The sequence below is a fragment of the Perca fluviatilis genome, chromosome 18, assembly GCF_010015445.1.
Source record: "Perca fluviatilis chromosome 18, GENO_Pfluv_1.0, whole genome shotgun sequence".
Taxonomy (NCBI): domain Eukaryota; kingdom Metazoa; phylum Chordata; class Actinopteri; order Perciformes; family Percidae; genus Perca; species Perca fluviatilis.
The window spans coordinates 14231897-14256094 of NC_053129.1; the positions used below are offsets into that span (position 1 = coordinate 14231897).

The following is a 24198-nucleotide window of genomic DNA, read 5'->3' on the forward strand; positions in this document are numbered from 1 at the left end:
GCAGAGCAAGTTACCGATTTGATTTCCTCAGTTTCTACTGTATCACCTCTTTGTTTTCTATTTGAACTGTAGCTTGTCAACAAACCATTCTGTGTGTTTTTGTATTTATGTTGTATTGTTGAACTTAAAGCAATGAAAATACTGTTGTTATCCAGCTCCTTTAATACTGTTTTATAGTATGTGTACCAATAAATCCAGGTGTAAAATGGGACATAACCACGTGGCTCATTTGTGTTTCTTCAAAGTACAATTGTGAGTCTTTTTTAATTTTTTTAATACTTTTTGTCAGAACATAATCCTCCTGTTTCAATGGTCAATTTATTTAATTTGTGGGGGAACCATTACAAAAACATTATTAATTAAAGAAACTAAAGTGTGGCATTAGGGGTGAATAGGGATATTCGAAGTGCTTAAAAAAGGACTGTATCTTAACAGCACCACCAATTATATTTCTATGAAAATTCATCTTATCTTTGACTCATTAAAACGCCATTCTAATGCCAACAATAGAGAGACCAGTCTGTTCCCTTCTGATATCTGATCATTGTATATTCAAAATGGCTCAAGTGGGGTCACACTGTCAGGAGGCCAGATTTATTGTTAACAGCGGGAGTGCGCAGCCCTCTGTTAACACACACCGCCCGCGCACTTATTTCCCAAACAATGACCACTGCTGCCTAATGACATTCAACAAGTGCAGGATGAATCCAGATCCACTCTTGAACACAGGCGGCTCCAGCGCTGAAGCTCTGAATTGCCATTATAAGCAAAGTATTTCCATAAGAAAGACGAACAAAGCGCGGTCGTTATGTTTGCGTTGCCCGGCAACTCCGTGGCTTCCCCTTCACTATATAACAGAGGTGATGGGTTGATTTTGTCAGCACTCGTTTTGGGGAGAGGTTTCCAAATCTGCTCCGAATGGTAAAATTTCTCCGATAAGTTTTTGGCCCTTTTCAGAATCATGCTCAATGCTCAGGGGAAATCCGCTGGGCAAACGGGCACTAAGATCCTCCTGGAGGCGATGGCCAAGGATAAAGTCCACCTGGCCAGGTTCGTTCTGGACGCGCTGGATGGGGAAATCGTGGACTCCAAAACAGAGGACGCACAGACTCCGCTCATCTCTTCTATCCTGCTGCCCGATAGTCAGACTAGGTGTAAGTTTGTAGAGCTTCTGCTGCAGAGAGGGGCCAATGTCAACTGTCAGGACGGAAACGGGCGCACCGCGCTCAGTTACGCCTGTGAGAAAGGCTATCTGGATGCTGTGAAGAACCTGGTCCGAAACAACGCAGACCCGGAGATTGTGGACGCCTGGGGGAACACTGCGCTAATGTACGCCGCAGTAGCAGGTCACTCCCCTGTCGTTGAGTTTTTGGTGAGAGCTTTCAAGAGGCTGGGTCTTCAGATAGACAGGCAAAATCAAGTTGGCAACTCTGCTGTTAAAGTGGCAAAGTTTCTCGGCCACACAGAGTGCATCGTTGCGCTCACTAACAACTCCAAAAAGGCCCGTGAGGCTGAGCAGGGCGCTCGGGGAAATGCGCAGCCCCGACTTGGTTTGGGACGCGGTGATGTAATTGAAAAGTTTGAGAGGAGAGTTGGACATTTAGGGAATAAACTTGAAGACCTCCAAACGTGTAATCATGCAGAGTGTCCATTGGTTCGAAATTGCACTTGGCAACCAAGACTTTGGGTAAAGCAGAGTCGGTTGCCATCGATGGACTCGATAGAGGAGTTTGAAAGAGATAATGATGGCTCCTACTTGCCTCCACAGGAGCTAGTCTTCTCCGAAGTCCTAAACCCTAAACCCCCACCGCGGACTTCAGAACATTCTTCCAACTCTAAGCATCCTAAACCTGGGGATGATCACCTCCCCCCTCTTAAACAGAGCTCGATTTTCTTTTCACCCCGGCCCAGCAGAAACACCCCCAAACCCAGCGCGCCCTCTGCCCTAGGCATCTTACTGGCTCCCATTCTCTCCCACAAAAGTGAGATGGAACCAGGGACAGAAAAATCTAAAATATTAGACTTCGGTGTGCGCAGATTTCACGAAAATTACTATCAGAAAAGAAGTAGTCTACCAACCAGTATCCTCAGCCCCACACCCCCGGACCGCACACTGGTGCCCGTGCGTAAATCCACAACCATGAGGAGGCGCGAAGCGTCACCCTGCAAGCCTGAACCTCTTCTTTTAACCGCTACTTCAACCACGGCTTTCTCGGTGTTGAGCAACAAACTCTTACGCCGTTTTACGTCCCCGGAGTTAAAAAAGGACGCGAAAGAGTTGGAGAAGAATCCGATGTTGACTTCAGGGCGGATTCCGCGATCAGAAACTTTTCCTCAGAGCATGAAACATCCCCAGGTGGGCAGTAAACCTAGCATCGACAGCATCAGCTCTGTCAAGTGCGAGTTTGGCTTTCTGAAATGAAAACCAAAGTGCGTCATGCGTAAAAAGTGTTTGTCCGTAATTTATCCACCACTAATGTCAAGACTACGACGTTGCTTTTAGACCTCAGAAATCATCTGTTACACTCAATTGCGCTATTTTTAAAATTCACCTTCGAAATGTGTCTCAGTGACCTTATAAACTCTAATGCATTGCATGCAAGTGATAGAGCATCCAACAGCGTCTGTGTCCAATGTTCTCGTGGTGACAATATATCCGCACTGCAAAAGTTTCTTACATCCGGACGCTATCAACCGAAGGATAGAGGGAGTCAAATGAACCTAAAAGTTTAACTACGACTGAATAACTGAAAAACCAACAGTAATTTAAAAGTATCTTGCGTAAACTACGTGCGTAAATGCCAGGTGCGTCTGCCAGTTGGATACTGCAGCTACAGAGGTAAACGCAATGTGTAACTTCTACTGTAGTTTCAGTGTGGTTGCTCCTGTGTTCAGCAGCATTTGCCACTCCCTTTGGAGTGGGTGGGGGTTGCAGAAGTTGAAGGGGTGATAAATTATTGAAAAGAGTATTAACTTGCGTTGTGCTACAATCTTTTATAGGTTTCTGTATCTTTCACCACGTTAGTGTTGATTTCTGTTAGATTAGTCTGCCATCTTTAAATACTGATTTTAATAAAATCTCACTATGAACATGTCCTGAGTGAGTGAGTGAGCGAGCATGTCGTTTGTGGGTAATTAGTATGATTCGTAAAGCAAGACAAAAAAATAGTGCTCTCCACAATATCCAACAAGACAGGTTTATTTGTAGAAGTAACAATGATTTTTCAGCATTCATTCTCACCAACTCTCAGCTGCAACCTTGCAGAAGTGGAGTTTGAGAGGGAGGGAGGGGGTGTTATCGGCGTTTCCCTCCAGACATACATCATTTCAGCCCAACCTACAGCTGCTGCCACAGAGATGGAGACTACAGCATTGCGGGAATAACTGAGACTGCATGCCGAGTCCTTCCTTACAAGAGACAAACTCAGGTGACGGACTTTTTCCTTTCAAGAAGGATCTTTATTCCTGTTGGTAATGATGTGTAGAGGGAGCTCAGTCCTGCAGCTGTCACTGGGTTAAAACCCGTCAACCTTGGTGAGGGCGGTCGGTTTGGACAGCCAGAACCCCTCGGAACCGGCTGCTTCTGCAGAGCAAACCGGATCTCACGTCCAACCTGGAGACATTTTTTTGCTGCATTCACGATGATCTCAGCGTGACTACTGGGCGCTGAGTAGAGGCATCCCTCCTCTCTCTCTTTTCCATCTTCCTCTCCCGCCCCTCTCTGTCTTTATTCCTCTCTTTTCCTTTCGTGGGTTTAGCACAGGCTGCCCAGTCATTTAGTCCCCTTTTTTCTGCGCTGGGGAAGCTGATAGCAATGGGACGGCTCGGTTTCAGCACCACGGAGAGCGCCCGGCTTCTGCTGCTCGTTGTGTTCGGTAAGAGACAGAGAGAAGCTATGTGTGTGCGTGTGTGTGTGTGTGTGTGTGTGTGTGTGTGTGTGTGTGTGTCGTGACTCCTCACTGCGTGCGTGTGTTCGTTTGTGTGCACCTTCTACGCGTGTTTAGACATGACAGAGTGTGTGTTCCGGCCTATTTCACTTGTTATTTCCTCCTCAAATGAATATAAAAGTTGTTGCTGCATGTTGCAGTTCATCACTTTCTGACGTTGTTTAGACTGCAGCCAGTGGCGTGCTGTTGCTCCCCCGATACTGCAGATTTCAGTATCCGGTGAAACAGACGTAATGTGTCAGCGATCTAAAGCTGTGAGCTAAACTAAGAGTAGCCCATTATGCCGTTGTTTCTGCTGATTCCGCATGTTTTGCGTGTGCGTGGGTCCCCGTTGACACAAGTGCCCCCACCTCCAACTTTTCAGTATTCTATTGTCAGGTGTGCTGGCGCTGTCCGTGGTGCTGGCGGAGCAGGAAGGGGAGAACCTGTCCGGTCTCTCAGACAACCCAGACAAAGCCATCTTCGCGGTCCGGGAGAACGGCACGACATGCTTGATGGTGGAGTTCGCCGTGAGATTCCTTGTGCCATATGACGTGCTCGCGCTCAATGGGATAGACGTAAGGAATCCCCCGTGGATTTTAATACATGTGGATTCTTTAAAAAAAAAACGCAATGGTTGTTTCAAGAATGTAAGATGCATAAAACGTTGCTTTGTGTTGAAGACATTAACATGTTTATTCGTTGTGCGTAAAGGTTGTTGCAGCACGAAAAACATTTGGTTTTACATGCAAAATATTTGGCCATTTATTCTGTTTTTGCTCTTATTATTAAGGAAATATATGTTACGTAGAACTGTTATGTAGAACATTACAGTTGTATTTGGAAACTGCTTTTGTAACGTGTAATTGTGCGTAAGATGCTGACGTCGTTAGACCAATCATTTTTTACATGGAACTTCTTTATCATTAATTAAATTTACTTTTCTTTGTTTCTGCTTGTAAGAACAACTTATTCAAATAATTCTGCCTGCTTTCTGGATATTTGGTTGTACTATAAGATCGTGCGTAAAAATGGAGGGAAAAAAAAGATCTGTAATCTCGGTCAAGTTGTTTTCACATTGCTTGCTGTATCTTTTTTGCAGCTGATCACAGAGCAAGCGGCGTTCACTCTGCCCCGTGGTGCAGAAATCGAGGGGAAATGTGGGAGCACCGAGTCAGAGATCCAAATCACCTGGAAGAACAAGGCCTACACCCTCCGCATCTACTTCGACACGGTGGGCGAGACAGCGTCAAGGGAAACGGCAATAATGCATAATGTATCCTCACATGCCATTTTAAAAGTCCGAATCATCTCCTGGTGATCAAGACGCCAACACTTCCCCATACATCGCCTATATATACGTTTTCACAAATTTACTGTCACTTGGAATCTTGTTTTTGTTGAGCAAATTTGACTGATTCCCTTGAATTAATTGCCATTACCGATCGTATAGTGGAATCTTTAAGGGGAAATATTTTAGTCAGAGGAAATTACTTTGCTCATTGTCAGAATATATTCATTTCAACAGTGGACAGGAGCCTAAAAAGACTTGCCAAGATGGATTCAGAATCAGAAATACTTTAATAATCCTAAAAGTGTAGGCTAACCTGCCCTCGCAGTGGGAAAGCCCATTTTGACGTGTGTGTGTGTGTGTGTGTGTGTGTGTGTGTGTGTGGGGTTGTGTGTGTGTGTGTGTTTTTTTGCAGGAGTTCCGTGACAAGGGCATTGAGGTGTGGAAGATCAGCAAGATCCAGTTCGTCTATGACACCTCGGAGACATCGCATTTCACCAACGCGTATAACCGTGAGTCTCCCGCCGAGCCCGGGTAGCTACTCGGCACCATCCCGACGGCTTTGATCGCATCTTGCTCTCATTCATGTCACATTTGCATTCAGATGGAATTAGAGGATTGATTCATGCATATGGATTCAGGATTTTCGCCCCCGTAGGCTTTATCAAAATTTCACGGACCTCTTCCAATAATCTCACCACACTTCTTTCATAAATAAAAATTTACAAGTTTTAATAATTTTATTGTCAACTTAAAATATTTTAAAACAATTGTTTTGTTTTTGATGATTATTCCCTTTTATTTTGCTATTTCTATTGCGTTTGGTCAAAGTGGATCCACCCAATTATATATAGAAAATCCACACACACCCCACACACACACACACACACACACACACACACACACACACACACACACACACACACACACACACACACACACACACACACACACAATAATGCTTACTTCATATTTAATCATGACTCATCCTTTCTCCTTAGCTGGGAAGCACACAGCCAACACCCACCACCTCTTGGCCCTGGTGACCCCTTTCGGGCGCTCCTATGTGTGTTCAGCGCAGCAGACTTTCACCCTCATCTCAAGCGACCACCAGAAGGGTGTCACAATCTCCATGTATGACACCCAGATCCAGCCCTTCGACATCGCCTCTGACTTCATATTCAGTGAACGTAAGAACAATCTTAATATCAATAGCTTTTTGAGAAACACTGCCACTGCAACCTTTGCTACACACTGCCACTGTGATAATGATACGACATCCTGGGGGGTTTGTTTTTTCTCTTTTTTCCGCGGGGTTATTGCTGCAGTATGAGGAGTACATAGGGCTGCAGAGAGGGAGACAGGGTAAAAAGAGAAAAAAAAAGAGGAGGTAGGGATGCAAGAGGGACAAAAGAGACACAAAGAGAGAAGAGGTGGGGGTCATTAGGATTTTATGAGTACGGTCATTTCCTTGCACTCAATGCAGCTTTTATAGACATACTCAATGTACCTGGCTGTCCTCTGAATCCAATCACCTTGGAAGAATCATGTGCTCGGAGCTGCTGTAAACCAGGCTGTGCTTCACTGCCTCACCCGGTGTGCATTATTGCTGTCCACAGGGAGAAATACCTTCAACTTTAAACCACGCACGCAGACTATAAAGCCAGTTTTGGTTTAGGTGTCCTCCCCCCTTACAAACGCCATGTATGAACGTGAATGTGTGGATGCTAACATGCCTTTAACTAAGCACAGAGTAGGAAAAAACTGTGTGACTAATTGAACTGAAAGAGAGAAGAAGCATCTGTGTGAAATGTGTGTCATTTAGCGAATAAAAGCCTCCGTAGGTTCTGTGCAAAAACACACAGATGCTACCTTCATTTTTCACACACATACTAGATGTGCATGCACACACTGCACACATAAGGTACACATACCTCTATTGGCCAATACTGATGCCTGTCTAAACCTGTCAGGGGCAAAAAAAGTTTTAACAACTTATTCAGTTACTTACTTAGTATTTTCACCTAAAGCTAGAGTGTGGAACTTTTACATAGGTATGAACAGAGTATTGCAATAGGACAGTATATACAGTGCACAGTAGAAATGTGTAGAGATGTGGCAATACAATTTCCAACATAACATGATATGATCATATCATTACAATCCAATTCCATTGAAAGGCATTAGAAAATAATATTGAATCATCACCCAGCCCGAATAGACAATACACATAAATCTATGCACTATCTTAGGCTTTCTGCGGCCCTTATCAGTCAGGTTCAGTCATCGCAGCATGCTCACTGTGTTCGTTATTCCCCTTTCTGCAGCCTACAAGTGCATCACTGACCAGCGGGAGCGCCTGGAAGAAACCCTCCCCCTCATTCTGGGTTTCATTTTGGCCCTCATAATCGTCATCACACTCACGGTCTACCACTTCCACCTGAAGCTGACAGCGAACCAGCCCCAGCTGCCCAGAGATCGCTCCATGTACAAGAACATGTAGCCAGCAGCAAGGCGGCAGCTCCCTCAGATCTCCCCAAAGCTAACCTGATAAAGACTTGTCTCCTCGATGTCCCAGGCCTAACACCACAGAGGAAAGTGCCATGCGATGGACTGAATCCCTGACAGAGAAATGTGTGTAGCCTGTACTGAAGGCCTACTGAAACTTTTGAACAGCTAAAACACAAGTTAATGGGACAGCTTGGGGCCTAGCATGGATGTAGTTGCAAACCCAATTTACCTGACTGCTGAATTGAATCTCAATGCCATAAATTCATAGTTGGTATTACACTAATTAGAATTTTAATGAAAATAAAAACAAATGCTTTTATGAAAATATGATTGATTTTGTTTGGATTGGTGGTTGTTAAGATTGGTGGATGTCATTTGAAAATCACCAACTTCAGGTTATAGTTCACCTATTATTTTTTTTCTCCATAATGTTGTTTCAGCAAAATTTGATCCAACTTCTATTTGAAAGAAATTTCAGAAATTGCCAGAGCTTCTGCTGTCATTTGCCAACTGTTTGTTGTCTTCTCCTCTCTTTCTCTCTCTAAAACTGCTGCTAAATAATTTCTGTTCTGTATTTCCTAATCTTGACATTTCTTGTTCAAGAATCCCTTTAATTTATTTTTTTGAATGCAGCCATAGTGTTTTACAGTGGACAAGTCTTGTAGTGTGTGCAGTTTAGTGGCATTCAGAGTTGCAATGTTTTTGCTTTGAAATGTTTTCTCTACACCAATGTATGTAACATATCAAAAAAAAGGAAGAAAGATATACATAAACATCTGACAAAACTTCTGTACTAAATACTGAAGAATTTATCAGAAGGCCATATGAGAGTGTTTATGAAAAGATAGGTTATTAAATTGAAAAAATAATGTGTATAATATTTTCAGAATCAAAGTCTATGCATAAACCTCTGCTGATGCAATCTTGTGCAGTATTCTTCTGTTCATTAAAATAAATTGCTGGAATCATCTCTACACACTGGTCAAGTTATTTCTATATCTATCACATTGCTACAGTACACTCTCTTCAATTTTATCAATTGAAAAATGATTCCTATGAATTGTTAAAACAAATTCAAGACTAGTGTTCATACAGTGTTCAAATAAAATAGCTCAACTTGGAAAATGTGATGGCTACCCGTGTCAGAAGACACGCTGCAGGGATGAGGTATTGATTTTGTCGTCCGACGCTGGGCCTTCAAAGGAAACGCAATATGAACAAGTCTAACTGAAAACAAATAGAGCATTTGTGTCGGCTACACCTATTTGTTTTAGCTGCGTGGGCATCATACATCATCCTCAGTCACAAGTCATCAAAGTCAAAGCCCTTAATCCAGTTTTTCAGATGGACAGATGGTTGGAAATGATCTTGAAAAAATGGTCTATTCGTTATGAAAGGGGGCATTCCGTCAGAACTTAAATCACTTTCTGACTTCACGGCTTTTGATTTGAAATTTTTTTTTCCTAGAGTGCTAGAACACAGTTTGATTAACCAGAATGGCCAACCAACCATTCAGGAGACAGGGGCCCTCAATGGTGACCCATACTGGACACCTCCTCTCTTACACACAGAAAACGGACACAGATATCTTCTTTAAAAATAAACATATCATTATGGTTTTCTGACCATCGGAAACCTAACAATCAAGGTTATCCACAAATGAAACTCAGTGTAAATTCTTTCAGGAAGACTTATATGCTTCACATTTCTCTCTCCCAACCTAATCAGCTGAATGTGGCCATTTACTCTTTCAGTTAAACCAACCAGACTTGCACAATCTCCATGAGCTATCACGTTGTTGCATTCAAACTTTATGTCTGTTCTACTCTCTACTGCTGTCGGTTGTCATTTCACACTAAATCGATGTGACCCTCCTCCACCCCGTTCACCTCCAGTTCTCATCATTCCCAGCACACAGGGTTCCTCCATCAGAAGCCCCGCTTCACATCACACCCATCCAGATCTTCAGGCTTCCTTCATCCCTTCATCACCTCCACCAGTGTCTAGACTCCATCGGGGGGATATTCCTATATTTCCACAGCCTCTATACCCCTTATAAATTAACATAGTGATGGAGTCTAATCGCCCAAGACTCTAAACATATCAACCTATTATGCACTATGTTCATTAAACTTATTTCACTCTTAAATGAAGTCTCTCCTGATTAAATTGTTTATGTTTATATGTTACAGGGTAGACACCGCTATCAGTTGAGCAACAGCAGACTTCTGAGTATATGGTACGTACTAGGTCAGTCTAATGATACCTATGATTTTCTGTTTCACCTCAAATATTACTTAATTTTTCCCATTTGTTTATCATCACATAACTGAAAAACAAAAAATGAAAAATGAAATTACATAAAAAGGAAGCCCATGTCAGAAAATGTGTCTTTGTCTTTACCAAATGGGTCAACTTTGAGGTCTTCCGTCTCCTGAATGGCTGGTCATTAATCAAACTATGTTCTAACACTCTCTCATACTTCGGGCTGGGTACCGAAGTCAATACTTTTTAGACACCAACCGAATTGCCTATGAGGTATCAGAGTATCGAAAAATGCCTCGTCATTCAATACCCAATTTCAATACCTAAGGAGTAAATGTCATCAGGGTCAGAGAGCCAATAAGCACACAGCATGCTTCTACCAAGATCTAATAATGTCTGTGATTGGCTGTAGCATTACACGTCGTTGAAACACGCAGGAAAAACTCTACGTTACACCGAGAGACGGGGCTCACGTAGTAGGAGCTGAAAAATAGATAAAAAGATTTGTGAGAATGTTGTAATTTATTTTTGTTTTATAAAATTGGTATCGAAAAAAAATATCTTTTAGGAATCGGTATCGAAGTCATGGTATTGGTACCGGTATCAGAATTTTTCTAACAATACCCAGCCTATACTCATACTACTAATATGTAGGAAAAATGCATTCAAACCAAAAGGAGCGAGGTCAGAAAGTGATTGACGGAAAGCCCCAAAGGTCAACTCAAGGCCTGACTTTTTCCTATTTGACTATAATTGCCATGTTAAAATCAGACGATTAGATTAGATGCATAGCTTCATTTATGTAAAATCAGGAAGACCAGATAAATTAGAAATGCAGCTGACCTGAACACAGGACACTCATAGCTGAGGTTGCTATGACAATATATGAACAATACATGAACAATGGTGCACAAAGAGTATCAGACAACAGAGCTATCTTACAGCCAGTATGTTTCAGCCAGAGATGGACTTTTAACAACCGGAACCAAACAGCTCATTCTCAACCCCGTGACATGGCAACAGCACAGACAGGGAGGCCTTATTAACAGATGCCAACAAGCGGTTCAAGCTACCAAAGTATGTCCACCAAAAAGCTAATGAAATAAATAAAGAAATAAAGGGCCACTGCTAGCTCACAATTATTTTAGAAAACTCACCGGTTGCCGAGCTTCATTGACATCCAACAGTGGAGCCGCTGCTTGTCCAGTCCAGTTTGTTTCCGGGTGTTCATCGAAATACCGATTGGACATAAACCCTTTTTCTTCCTCATATGGAAACAAGTTCTTCTAAAAACCGCACAATTGCATATCAAAGGGTAAAGAAATCATTCAAAAATTTAAAATCCGCCACCTTTTTCGCATCAGACCTTTCAGACTTGACGTAGCAGGAAACACACAGGTGTAACAAATATCATTAACGATGGCTCTATTACAAGTGTACCGGTAAGCAACGCCGGTGAGCAAGCATGCAATCTGGTCCCCTTGACCGGATACATAAACTTAATGCTTTTAGTTATTATTATTATTATTATTATTATTATTATTATTATTATTATTATTATTTTACATGCCATTTAACTGTTTATTTTTTACAGAATGGTCAAAATTCTCAAACTGTCCACACTGCTAGAAATATAATTTTGAGAAAGAACCTCTTTATTTAATTTTAATTCTTCTTTTTTTGTGCCTAAAACTGGTTAGATTTAAATATACTGACTCTCACAAACACCTCCTCAGGTTGTTAAATTCAAAGACCTCATTGTCCTCAGTGGTATGGCCCTGAATGAAGCTATGAATTATTGATATTAATTACACGTGTTTTTCCTTTAGTGAGGTGTCCAAGGTCTGCTGTGAAAATGATGAAAAGTCTAGTAAAAAAAAACAACATGAGAGCGATTAATAGTAATTGATGCCATTTGAAACTTGTACAAGACCACCAACACACCAATTTAGGTACACATTTACAATCTTGAGTCCCCTGTATCTTTAATGTGATGCTGACGTCCTGTGTTTGAAGCAGATGAGTGTGTCCTTTTGAGAATTCACCTTAATAGTAACTCAGTGACTCTACAGTCTTGAGTGTGATCATCACTGATGCCCTGCAGTCCCACTGGACCCCAGTACTTGTGCTTTTATTTACTGGGCTGGCGGCAGAGGTATCTTTCTCTGAGAAAGAAGCTCTATTCTCTGTCCAAGCTAAATCAATATCCCATTATAGTGTTTCAGAGGGAATGGCTTAGAGGAAAAGAAAGAGAAATAACCTCATATATTATGGCAACGCCAATCCATGTGTGTGTCTTTCTGCCTCTCTGTTCGGAGGTGAGGTTAGAGTGAAATAGTTGGAAATGAGAACTGTTGAATTTAGAGAATATGGTAGTCCCAAACAACAAAGAGAAAATAAACTGTTGATGACTGAAAAGAACTCTCTTGAATATCCGACAGTGTGCTGTTTGAAAAAAAAAAAATCTCTGCTTGATATGAGACACAGAGAGAGAGAAGAAGAAGAGGAGACTGTAGAGGGCAATGAAGGAAAAATCCATGCAACACATCTCAATGTTTTTATGGGCGTTTTTTTAATTGAAACCAGCTTCACTGATAACAAACATGCAATATCACTGTACAAGCCAACACCACAGATAAGTGTTACTCATTCAAGTCTTGACACATTGTCAAGGATTAGCCAGCAGCACACACACGCACACACACACACACACTTTCAGATGTTGTACAGAGATAAACACGCTCTACCGCTTTTGCTCTTTGACACACACACACACACACACACACATACACACACACACAGACAGACTCACAAACAAACACACGCTCACATCCACATATGCACAGTCATATTTACATATCACAGTGAATGATGGGTAAAAACGATGCGGGGAGGAGGATTACACTGTTCTCCCGGTCCGACTAGAGATGAGAATGGCAGCACAGTTCCAGTGATAGCGAGTAGTGTGTCTAACTGAGGTGGGATAAGGAGTGAGATGATGACAGTGAGGATGTGAGTAGAAAACGAGACCTTTTATCAGCATCCTAAAATCTGTGCAGGCGTCTTGGATGGACGCCTCTTAGCATTTAGAGAAACATGATGAGACTCCTATATAAAAGAAAACAGGTCTGCGTAGAGTAAATCTTTTTTCGTCAAATCCACTCCATCTGTGCTACATTTAAATGCATGGTGTAATTACAGTATCATAAATACAGGGCTTCATGATTTCATAAATAGGTTTGGGGTATTGCTTGAATGATATAACAACAGATAGCACTGTCTGTGATGCACTTTTAAAAATTTAAATCAAAACCCTCCAAGAACAACAAAATAAACCAAAAAAAGGCCACACTACCAAAAAAATAAACCTTCAATTCCAATAAATAAATAAATACTTTAAAACGTCATAAAAAATTCTGACATTACCCTTTTTTCCCCAACATTTAATGGAAGTTCTGTCTACAAATGTAAGATAATAAATATATTTAGAATTTTTAGTAACAGTTAGGTTTAGGTGGGTTTATTTGGGATATCTCTTATATCTTTAAGCAAAAACTGGATTATAAACAGTAGGAAAAATCTCTGCAGAAACTCTATTTAATACTGCTCATATCACAATGGTTACCACACGATAAAATACTGCAAATTATCAAAACTGTACAGAAAAACTTACAAGTTTCTCTAAAATACATTTTCACTGTTAGTGTGTGAGAAGAGAAAAACAAGAGAGTTGGTCTCTGTTTGAGCAGCAGCAGCCTGTTCTTCAGATGGACTGACGACACAGCAGCCATACAACAGTCATTAGTCAAAGACCCCTCTGTGCACGCAGCTGATTGGTCTGCCCTCTGCTGCTCTGGTCTGGAGCAGAGCACCGGACGCCAAGGTCCCTCCACCACGTCAGCAGCTCGCCACACCCCTCTGAAGCTCTTGCTGATGGCTACTACAACTCTACATGGAGCTGAGGACTCACAGTCTAGGAAGAGAGAAGACAGCAGCAGGGCGAGCCAGCCCACGCGTTGCGACAGGACGTCTAGTGAGTTCCTCACAGTACACTCTTCTACTCCAGTTCATAGTTTTACATTGGTAGACCATTTTTTTCTTCTTTTCTCTGTCATGTGTTTTTTTGAAATGTAATTTCTTAGATATTCCTCTAGCTAATCTACTTCACGGTTACAGGTGTGAGTGTTAGTGGCGCGCCACCAAGCGGTAGGGTGTTTATGTGTGTGTTTTAGTCTAGAGGAGGGCAGGTTTTGGGCCAACAGGTCAGCGGTGGCGATAGTGTCTCATGAGGGGCACGATGCAGGAAGGGGGTCCAGACATCTTGAGGAAGGGATGCTGGAGGAGTTCCTGGGCAGTGGCTCTCTGCGAGGGCTCCCTCACCAGCATCAGGTCTAGGAAGGACCGCAGCACCGAGGACACCTGAAAACGTAAAGAAATGCTTTCATTCCAGTATGTTATTTGATCTATGATTACTGATTGTAGAGGGACGTTTACTACTAACACACATATATGCAAAGAAAGAAATTAGATAAGGAACTTGTGTTTAAGTGTTACATTAGCTGGATCCGAGTGAAACATTGCCAACTAAACAACATAGAATTATTGCTGGCGACATTATCAGCCTCAGCTTTACTTTGTGTTTTGTGCTAATTACCAAATGTATACATGGTAACATGCCAAACAAATAAGGTAATGGTTGTACCTGCTAATCATCAGCATGATAGCATGCTGACGTTAGCATTTAGCTCAAAGCTGTGCCTAAGTACAGCCTCTCAGAGCTGCTAGCGTGGCTGTGAACTCTTTGTCTGGTTTAAAGATACCCTGCCAGCCAGTGTGCTAATCAGAGTGACAAAGATTTAATGACACTGTGTAAGTGTAATGATGTAAGTTCTTGTTCACTGGTAAAGAGGCAAAGGGTACAAGGTTTTGTACATAAAAACCTTAATACACAAGAAAACTAGTAGTGTTTCTGAAAGAAAAAGACCTTCTACAGTAGGTCAGGTCACAAATCACTAAATATTTCGTTCAGATGTGTTTAGCTCATTGTTTCATATAGCAGAAATGACAAGATATACAGCCATTAGTTAGTGTCTGTACACATGTTTATGTTAGAGCAATCATACAGACTGCCTGCATGTATTACTTTGTATTTTAATGCATTCACACTTAAAAATCAATCATAGATATGGGCAAAGATTTAAAAAAAAAAAATTATAGATATTTTATTTTTTATGTAGTGACAGACTTCAACATCTCAAAACATGTTCATGACATAACAAGTTTTAATTTTTGGAATGATCTATTCATTAGGCATCTTTGACTTCATAATCTCCTTCATCTATGCTTACTGTCGAAAAAATACTGCATTGAAGTCTTTCTTACCTTGTGCGACTCTTTTAGCCGAGGGGGCAGGTTGTCTCGTATCCTCCTCATGGCCTGCAGAGGGGGTTCGTTGAAGTAGGGGGGCTCTCCGTCCACCATCTCGATCACCATGATGCCTAAAGACCAGATATCCACCTGGATAGACACAAAAACATTCATTCTGTGCACTGGAACTGAAGTCAGCACAGTAAAACATAATAATTTACAATCATACATTAAACTGGGAAGTTTCTCTAGCTCAATGTTAATCCGTGTGTGTGTGTTTGTGTGTCGTCCTCACCTCAGTCCCATAAGGTAGTCTAGAGATGACCTCTGGTGCCATCCAGTAGGGTGTGCCCACGAGGGACTTCCTCTTGGGCACCTCTTTGGAAACTTGGGCACAAAAGCCAAAGTCTGATAGCTTGATCTGCAAACACACACATGCTGCCTTCAGGTTCCACTCTCTGTCGTGTAGGTGTGTGGATATACAGTTGAGATTGTATTAGTTCAGAACCTCTGTGTTTGATGTCAAGAAGTGCACTGACCCATTGTGATGAAGAGCTTTCATAGAAGACACTAATCTCCCATATTAGTGTTTAATTAGCCTTCAATTAATCATGTCTTATCAGCTCGTTAGGAGGCATTAGGCTGGATTTAATTACTGGGGCACGACTGGTAATAGATGATGATGAGTTTCTGGCACTGGCTGTTGACAAGTGGCACCAATGGAGAAGGTCAGTGTGTGTGTGTGTGTTAGTTATACTGAAATCACCAATGACAGGAACAAGGGTAGTAGCATTGGTTATTAATACCTGGGGTATTAGTAAGATGGGGGGGTAAATGGGGATCTCCGGGTTAAATAACATCCCAAAGGGAGGAGTGTGAATGAAAAATCTGAACACATATAGAAACACACACACACTCATACTCATACACTCATACATGTGTACTTACCCTGCCATCACTGGTCAGGAGAATGGAGTCGCTCTTAATGTCGCGGTGGATGACGCCCTGTGTGTGCAGGTAGGACAGAGCCCTTAGCACCGACAAACAGACTGTAGCAATCTGCTCCTCGTTCATCCTGTGAGACACACACGCACACACACGCACACACGCACACACACGCACACACACACACACACACGCACACACACGCACACACACGCACACACACGCACACGCACTCACAAACACACACACACACACACACACACACACACACACGTCAGCAATGATTATGAAAGTATAAGAGCATGTAGTACCATATTTGACATGTTGAAATGTAATAAGAACAAAACACTTTCTTAAAAAGACTGCAGTCCTTGTATTAATGTTTGTCCTGTCATTTAGTTAACACAACATGCAATATGCAAATCTGGGAGAGGACGTTAAATGGACAAATCAGATTGGATTGGATATAACATATAACTTTCAATGATTTTCAGACGTTCTAAAACCCTACAAACTGAAAATTTGAGAAGCATTTAGGGACTGTTTGAAAACTATAGGGTGGGACGGGGAGTCAGAAAAGGGGCAGGGAATTGTAATTTTTCTTTTGGCTGAGGTCAGGATAGTATGAGTTCTTTGGAAGTGCAGTGGAGGGTCCTTACTTTATTCTAATTACTTATTTTCACTTGTATTTAACAAATTACACTTATTTTCATAGCTATGCATAAGAAAGTCTGTAGGAGAACTTTCTACTTTTAGTAGTTTTTTTATGTTTTTAATTGTCTGTACTCTGTTCTTTCTCTGTGGTGCATTGTGGGAAGGGGAACAGTAAGTGTTTTTTAAGAAAGTAAGGCTAGATTTAGTTTTTTTAAAGTAAAAAAATAATCAAATGTCTTAAATCAATTGTATTAAATCAATTTGTAAACCAATTTCTAAAGAAACTACAGCAAAAAGACCATATAGCCAATAGCTAAAGAAGATATATTTTAATATTTTAAGTAATAACACATGTTTTGGGTGGTAGACGTTACTACTGTTTCAGACTTTGCTGTCATGCTTTAAAGAGATTACAATTCAACACAATTGCCTGCAGCGGCTGGAGCTGTGATGTGCAGAGCAGCCAGGAGGGTCCCATATGGAGAGACAGGGCGATGCAGTGCGTCTGACTGAGCTCACACAGAAACTCCCAGCTCCACTGAACATTAACATCGAGACCCAGCTGGCCAGGCCATGCCATGGGTTTATGAGTGTGTGTGCTCTAAGCTGCCATCACATACATGTACAGAAATAGAGACACGCTCATTTGCAAGCATAGACCAAGGAAACATACATATTTGCAGTACATGTTCATGCATATAGAATGCACACATGCACATGCACACGCACACACACACACACACACACACACACACACACACACACACACACACACACACACACACACATATACTCACAAAAAAAACACACACAAAAACTCTTCATTCTCATTGCTCAGTCTAAAAGATCCCACTTTGTGTATAGTCACTTCAGATAAACTTGCATGATGAGAAACACCCCCCAGGCCCCCCCCACACACACACACACACACACACACACACACACACACACACACACACACACACACACACACACACACACACACACACACACACACACACACACACACACACACACACAGCAGATTGTAGCAGATTTTTTGTCACACATGTATGCATTTACAATCACAAGAGATAAATGAGCCTTCTGCTAATGGAAAAACAACTGGCTAACTCAAAGTGAATGGGATGGAGACGTGTAGGCAAAAACAATTCACCTCTTACTGCTCCACCCAATCGCCCCCCCCCCCCTTACCCCACACCCTCCACCCGTCACACACACACAAAATGAACGCAAACAATTGAACGAAAACAGGATCACTGAAATAGAAAATTGTTTCAAACACAAAGTGAAAAACAGTTTTAATGAGCTTGACAAGGTTGTCAAGGGGAGGTGAATTACCCATGCACCTATGTACACACAAACGTACAGGCATCCGTCCACATACACACACACACACACACACACGCTTTTGCACTTATATTGGAAAAAAATCCCTGTGAAGTACAGCTCATCAACAAACTCTAAAGTATAATTTAAATCTGAAAGTAATTGAAATAGTTCTGGAAGATGCCCATTCTGCCACTGCTGACTCACTTGTGTATGTGTGTTAGATGTGTGTGTGTGTGTGTGTTCCTGTGTCTCGGTGTGTGAGTTTGCTTCCAACAACCCAGCAAGCTGATGAGGCTTGCACGTCGCAAGGCAGGCAGCAGTTGTTTCTACAACAAAAGGCTTAACAGAAATAGCACAAAGCATTCACCTGGACAAATACGGCTGTAATTACCAAAGAAAAAAACCCACACTGGAATATTCTCTATATATTATCATTTTGGATATATACTGTAAGAGCCAGGTATAGTTCCATTATTTTGAAAGGATATTTGTTGGTAATTAAGGCACCTGGTGGGGGTGGAGAAAGTAAGGTAGCATTATCTGTTCACCTGTTCGGCTTTGGGAACGAGGAGAGGGGGTGAAAGGGGGAAGTCATATTTTTGCTGACCGCTGTCTTCATGCATGTTTTTACGTCTTTCTATGCCACTGATGACCTCAAGTAACAATTATGTATGCCGGTAACACGATTATGGTATGTTGGAAGCAGAACCTTGTTTGTGTTATCGCAAAATTAAATTGTGAACTTTAAGCGCGTATGGCAAGTTGTTATTCCCCTGCTCAGCCTCTCGGCGGACGAAATGAAGTGTCAGATTGCCGCCTACATATACAATACCTGATAATTAAATCAAGTAACTTACTTTACTAATTTACTAACTTTTCCTGTTTCTTTGTTGTTTCTTACTGGTTATATTTGCAAGAATATCAATTAGAATATTAAAATAATACACAAAAAACATACACATTTACTTCCACTTAGAATTCAACAAACTGAAACAGGGAAAAGGGGAGAATTAAAGAGAGAACAAGTGTGCCAAATAATATCGTCTTTACTGAGATTTCCATTAGTACTTTTAAAAGCACTTCTGTTTACTTAAACTCTCTCACACACACTGAACACACAAACGGGCAAACATCTGTGTGGGAGAAGACAATACTTCCCGGTAGCAGCGGTGCTCAGCCTCACCAAAGTGTGTTATTAGCATCCGACACCGCACAACACTAATGCTGACACTCCACGCAAATGACTGTAATTAAACACCAAGCACAAAGTAAGCTTAAAACAATGAGGCGGCAGCTCAGAAACACGACAACAGAGAAGCAATTAGGAAAAGTTGGAGAACAATAATCCTAAAACTATCAAACGCACTACTTTTACAACCCATCTGCTTGTTTCTCAAGGTTGTCTTGTGAAATCATTCATCTTTGTCAAGTTTCTGATGTGTGAAGCAAATTAAATGACCTTTGGACCTTTTTAAAACAACACAGCTTTGCTTGCTAGCTACCAGTTAAACCAATTTGATGTCACCAATATCAACAGAACATCACGTGCATTTGGTCATTCAGAAATTTCAAATTAAAAAATTATATGAGAGTGGTTTTGATCTTCCCATCTACAGTACATCTCAGGAACAAAGCAAATACGCATATTTTTCAAAATTCCTTAAACTGGTACTGATGCTGTTACTCTGGCATCCATCGTCTGATTGACAAGCGATTTTAGGATCTTACTAATTGCATTTAAAGCAGGAAGAGTCTTTTCTGCCAGTTATATTTTAGAACTTTAAACACCATACAATATGTGCCAATGCACCATGTCATCCTCAGATTCAGTATAGTACTAGTCTTTTAGAGTAGGTTGTTTCTACTAGAGAAGATTAAGTAAACTAAATCATTAACCTTATTGAGAAGATCTTTTTGATTGGTTCTGAGTTGTTTCAGTGTGCTAGGACCCCGGTATACCTGCTTGCAGGTCTGGTCCTTGTCTTGTAACTCTTTCACTTCTGTATTGTTACTCTGTTTTTGACTATTATTATTTCTATATTCAAGAGAGGTTACCTGGTGTGAGTCACAATGTCAGTGAGTGCCCCGCCCTCAAGAAACTCCATGACAACCCATAGCTCGTCTCCCACCAGGTAGCTGTTGTACATGTCAACTACGTTCTCGTGATGGTAGTCCCTCATGATCACCACCTAAAACACAGAGAGAGACAGACAGACAGACAGACAGACAGAAGGAAATTACTGATTATATATTTACTTATTAAATTTCTTTAGACATGATATGTTTTTATTGGAATGGTTCATGATACAGAGCTATCACAAACCTTGGCATAAACAGTATATATATTATATATATATATATATATATATATATATATATATATTGTTAAAACATACTACAACATACTATATATATATATTCTGTTAAAACATACTATTTCAATAAATTAATAAAGTTAGTGATGTAATTTTAATTATCTATTAATTGAACTTCCCTTTGTCTAATGTGAACATGTTCTGAAGGCTTAACTATAAAAGGATTACTTTCAGAAATTAACGGGATTACACAAAGCAAATTAGTTTCCAACTGAACACCCACTGCTTCACATCTGTGTTCACTGTACACATGTGCTAGCATACATACATACATGCATGCATTTTATCTCTCTCTCTCTCTCTCTCTCTCTCTCACAAACACACACAAACACACACACAGACACGCACACACGCACACACACACACACACACACAGAAAGGACAGACACACAGACACACACAGATACAGACACAGACACACAGAAACAGACAGACACACACACACACACACACACAAAAAGACACACACCCACAGAAAAAACACAGACGGAAACACACACACAGACACACACACAGACACACACAAACGAAGACACACACACACACACACACACACAGATACAGACACACAGAAACAGACAGAAACACACACACACAGACAGAAACACACACACTTACACACACAGACGGACACACACACATACACAGACACACACCCACAGAAACACACACACACCGACGGAAACACACACAGACACACACACACACAAACAACAAAGACACACACACACACACACACACACACACACAGAATATAATCAGTGCAATACTGCTTGATACGGAGCTATGAATAAATTCCTTGTAGCAAATTAATGCAATTACAGATGTAAAATGTGTTACTGGTTTGATTGCCATGGATATATGTTAAGGAAATAGAGCAAGCTACTGTTTTGCTGTGGGATGGTGGGATTTATATTTAACTACAGTATTCGGCACAAAATTAGTCATGTTTAATGATGCTATTTAAGCAGTTTCGTCTCTGCTGCTGCTTGTTTGAGCTATCAGCAATCAGAATAACGTTAGCTCTGATCTCACATATGGATGGTGGGCGTCACGCTCTTTATTTGTGTCGGGCAAACTGACTTACAGTAGCAGTATAACATCCAACATCAAGCCTCTAAATAAATAAATACTCTACTAATTCTCACATGCAAAACATACAAAACCAGACCTGCAGTAACTGTGTTGTTGTATAAACTAATAACACCCAGGGATGATAGTCAGTGTTAAAATGTGCTGCTTTAGGTGTGAGCATGCTTGAGATTCATGTAGTGCAGTTACGCCCCATCTCTGTCAGACTTTCACACCTCATTAAAGAGCAGCTCTCTCCTCTGCTGTTTCCTGAGGTCCATTTTCTTCACAGCCACCTGCTTGCCGCTGTGTTTTTCGCTGGCGATGCACACGATGCCTGTGGAGCCCTCGCCGATTTTGATAAAGCTGTCCAGGTATTCCCGAGGGTCGCCTGTAGGCAAACACAAATATAGCTCAATTTTGATGCAAAAAAACCAGAAATGTTTATGTAAGGCATTTCAGTGTCCCTTTGTATTGACCATTTCTCACCTGGGTTGACCACCAATTGAAGTGCAGCTCTGAATTGCTCATGAGAGACTCTGGAGGGTTGAGTGTCGGAGCTGGAGCCCCAGGAAGGAGGCGGGTAGGCCCCCGGGGGGATGTAGGGTGATGAAGGCTGTGAGTAGGCCCCCTGTGTTTAAAACACACAGATGTACAGAGTGACAGAGAAAAAGAAAGAGGCTATAAAATAGTATTGATATTTTCCTACATGAATTATAGTTGGGAAAATGACCCCTGTTTTTTTAAAGGGACTTTTGAGCTGACGATGGAATTAATCTTGGCTGGTCTTGGTCTAGTTTGGTTTGTCAAATTCATGCAGTAAACACGCATTCAACTAAACTACAGTGACTTCCAAAGCAACATAAAATGCATTACTCTACCCTAATCTATAGCACAATCACCAATGCTCTGTGAAAATCATGCATCTCCAAAATGTCATCTTTTTAGGCCTGTTTCCAGACAATTCAATGTTTTTTTCCCTATGGTTTATTTGGCTTAAGAAGCAGAATTATTTCGTCAAATTATTAAGGAATACCCAATATTTCAGTTTTTTTTAAATAATTCAAAGACACCAAATATGGAGATAGATGGTTTTACTGGGCAGTGACAATAACGTTTCATCAGGCTCTTTCTGGTAGAAATGTTTACAAACAGGAGAAAACCAGTATAATATGGAGTAATCCCATTCAAATTACATTAAAATGATTATAAGTGTATTGTATAAGTGAACATAATGAACATCCTGTACCTGAGGGGTGTACGGTGGGCTGGGCTGGGAGGGGGGATGGTGGTAGGGTGAAGGTTTGTAATGGTGAAAGACAGGAGGGTAGGGCAGGTGTGCCGGCGGGTAGCCAGGCGGCTTGATGTGGCTCTGAGGTTGCTTAAGAGGCCCTCGGGGATAGGTGTCACCACCGGTAACCTGGGGACTGCCGTCCCGTGCAGGACGCTCGTAGTCACCCTGGAAGAGAGAGCACAAGGACAAGGTTATTTGATTGGTGTTTGATTCACCAAGAAGAAGAATGTAAACTTTATTAGATATATTATATAGATTATATTTGTATTCACTGTCAATGCTTTTTCACTCTGTTTTCACTGCAGACCCATACAGTACACATGCTATATTATATATTATATTAGGGAGGGGGGCCGCCTCACAGGATGAGCCGCCTGAGCAGTTGAGGGTTTGGCAGTGCCGAGGAGGCTGCCGTACTTGGTCAATGCAGGGACTTGAACCGGCGACCCTGCGGTCAGTCTTGACTGAGTTACTGCCACCCCCAAGAAACAACACTGTCCACTTACACAGGCTCTGAACTTGTGTATACTGTATGCATTGGCATGTAAATACATGGCCACACACACTGTCCACAGTAAAATACCAGCTCTACTTCCAGGGATGTCTTCAGGTACATTAGCCCTTGACAGACCTAACAGAGGACATTTAGTCCACAGGACAGGGACCATATTTTATCATTAGCACCCCACAATGCTCCTCAACTACTCCATTCATCAACCAGGAGCCCAGGGAGCATCCGGATCTGGGACACACCTCTTCCTTAAAGTGGCTATTTGTAACTTTCAGTTTGTGTTGAATCTAGCGGCCGCTTTGGACAAAAGCGGTAGTGTTTTTACCACACCTGCTGTCGTGAAGGGCTTTTCTTTACGGTGCTTTATTGCCCACCGTAGATTACTGTAAGAGTTAGCGTTACCGCTAACCATATAGTTGCGATGAATGTTTTGCTCGGACAGAAAATCATTCATTTACAATAAGAGAATAAGTTACAGATGCATGGTTGCATTTCAAGTGTTGTATACGGTAACTTAGTCTGGATGTATTGGGAGCTAAACCGGGTGTCACTGTCACTGTGTCACAAGCCAAAGCATTAAGAGATGGTTGTAGCAACCAATGTAATAATAACTTAGATTAATATAGCGCATTTCATGAAACCCATGGATGCTTTTA

The 24198-nt window shown here is 41.5% G+C and overlaps 3 protein-coding genes and 1 long non-coding RNA gene across 10 annotated transcripts in view; 2 read left to right on the forward strand and 2 right to left on the reverse strand.

Annotated features, from left to right (window-relative positions):
- Positions 1 to 381: 381 nt before the first annotated feature.
- Positions 382 to 3095, forward strand: LOC120546497 (inversin-A-like). Its single transcript, XM_039781439.1, has one exon. The coding sequence runs from the start codon at positions 962 to 964 to the stop codon at positions 2420 to 2422; it is 1461 nt and encodes a 486-aa protein (XP_039637373.1). The 5' UTR covers positions 382 to 961; the 3' UTR covers positions 2423 to 3095.
- A 287-nt stretch (positions 3096 to 3382) lies between these two features.
- Positions 3383 to 8702, forward strand: lamp5 (lysosomal associated membrane protein family member 5). The gene is made up of 6 exons (XM_039781440.1): positions 3383 to 3875; positions 4326 to 4504; positions 5029 to 5160; positions 5633 to 5729; positions 6219 to 6407; positions 7545 to 8702. Exons 1-6 carry the CDS (start codon positions 3815 to 3817, stop codon positions 7718 to 7720), a joined length of 834 nt encoding a protein of 277 aa, XP_039637374.1. The 5' UTR covers positions 3383 to 3814; the 3' UTR covers positions 7721 to 8702.
- On the reverse strand, positions 6530 to 11379 carry LOC120546499. The gene is made up of 4 exons (XR_005636876.1): positions 11151 to 11379; positions 7152 to 7183; positions 6728 to 6826; positions 6530 to 6563 (listed from the first exon to the last, which is right to left on the reverse strand). It is a non-coding gene; the product is annotated as an uncharacterized LOC120546499 (long non-coding RNA).
- Positions 11380 to 12544: 1165 nt separating this feature from the next.
- The window catches only part of pak5 (p21 protein (Cdc42/Rac)-activated kinase 5), a 77701-nt gene continuing 66047 nt past the window's right edge, over positions 12545 to 24198 (reverse strand). For all 7 annotated transcript variants that reach the window (XM_039782010.1, XM_039782011.1, XM_039782008.1 and 4 more), the window contains 8 exons: positions 22987 to 23196; positions 22227 to 22368; positions 21974 to 22128; positions 20347 to 20480; positions 16309 to 16435; positions 15656 to 15781; positions 15376 to 15510; positions 12545 to 14412 (listed from right to left, as the gene is read on the reverse strand). In XM_039782010.1, coding sequence (XP_039637944.1) covers positions 14257 to 14412; positions 15376 to 15510; positions 15656 to 15781; positions 16309 to 16435; positions 20347 to 20480; positions 21974 to 22128; positions 22227 to 22368; positions 22987 to 23196 — 1185 coding nt within the window. In that variant the 3' untranslated portion in view covers positions 12545 to 14256. The remainder of the gene's footprint in view (positions 14413 to 15375; positions 15511 to 15655; positions 15782 to 16308; positions 16436 to 20346; positions 20481 to 21973; positions 22129 to 22226; positions 22369 to 22986; positions 23197 to 24198) is intronic.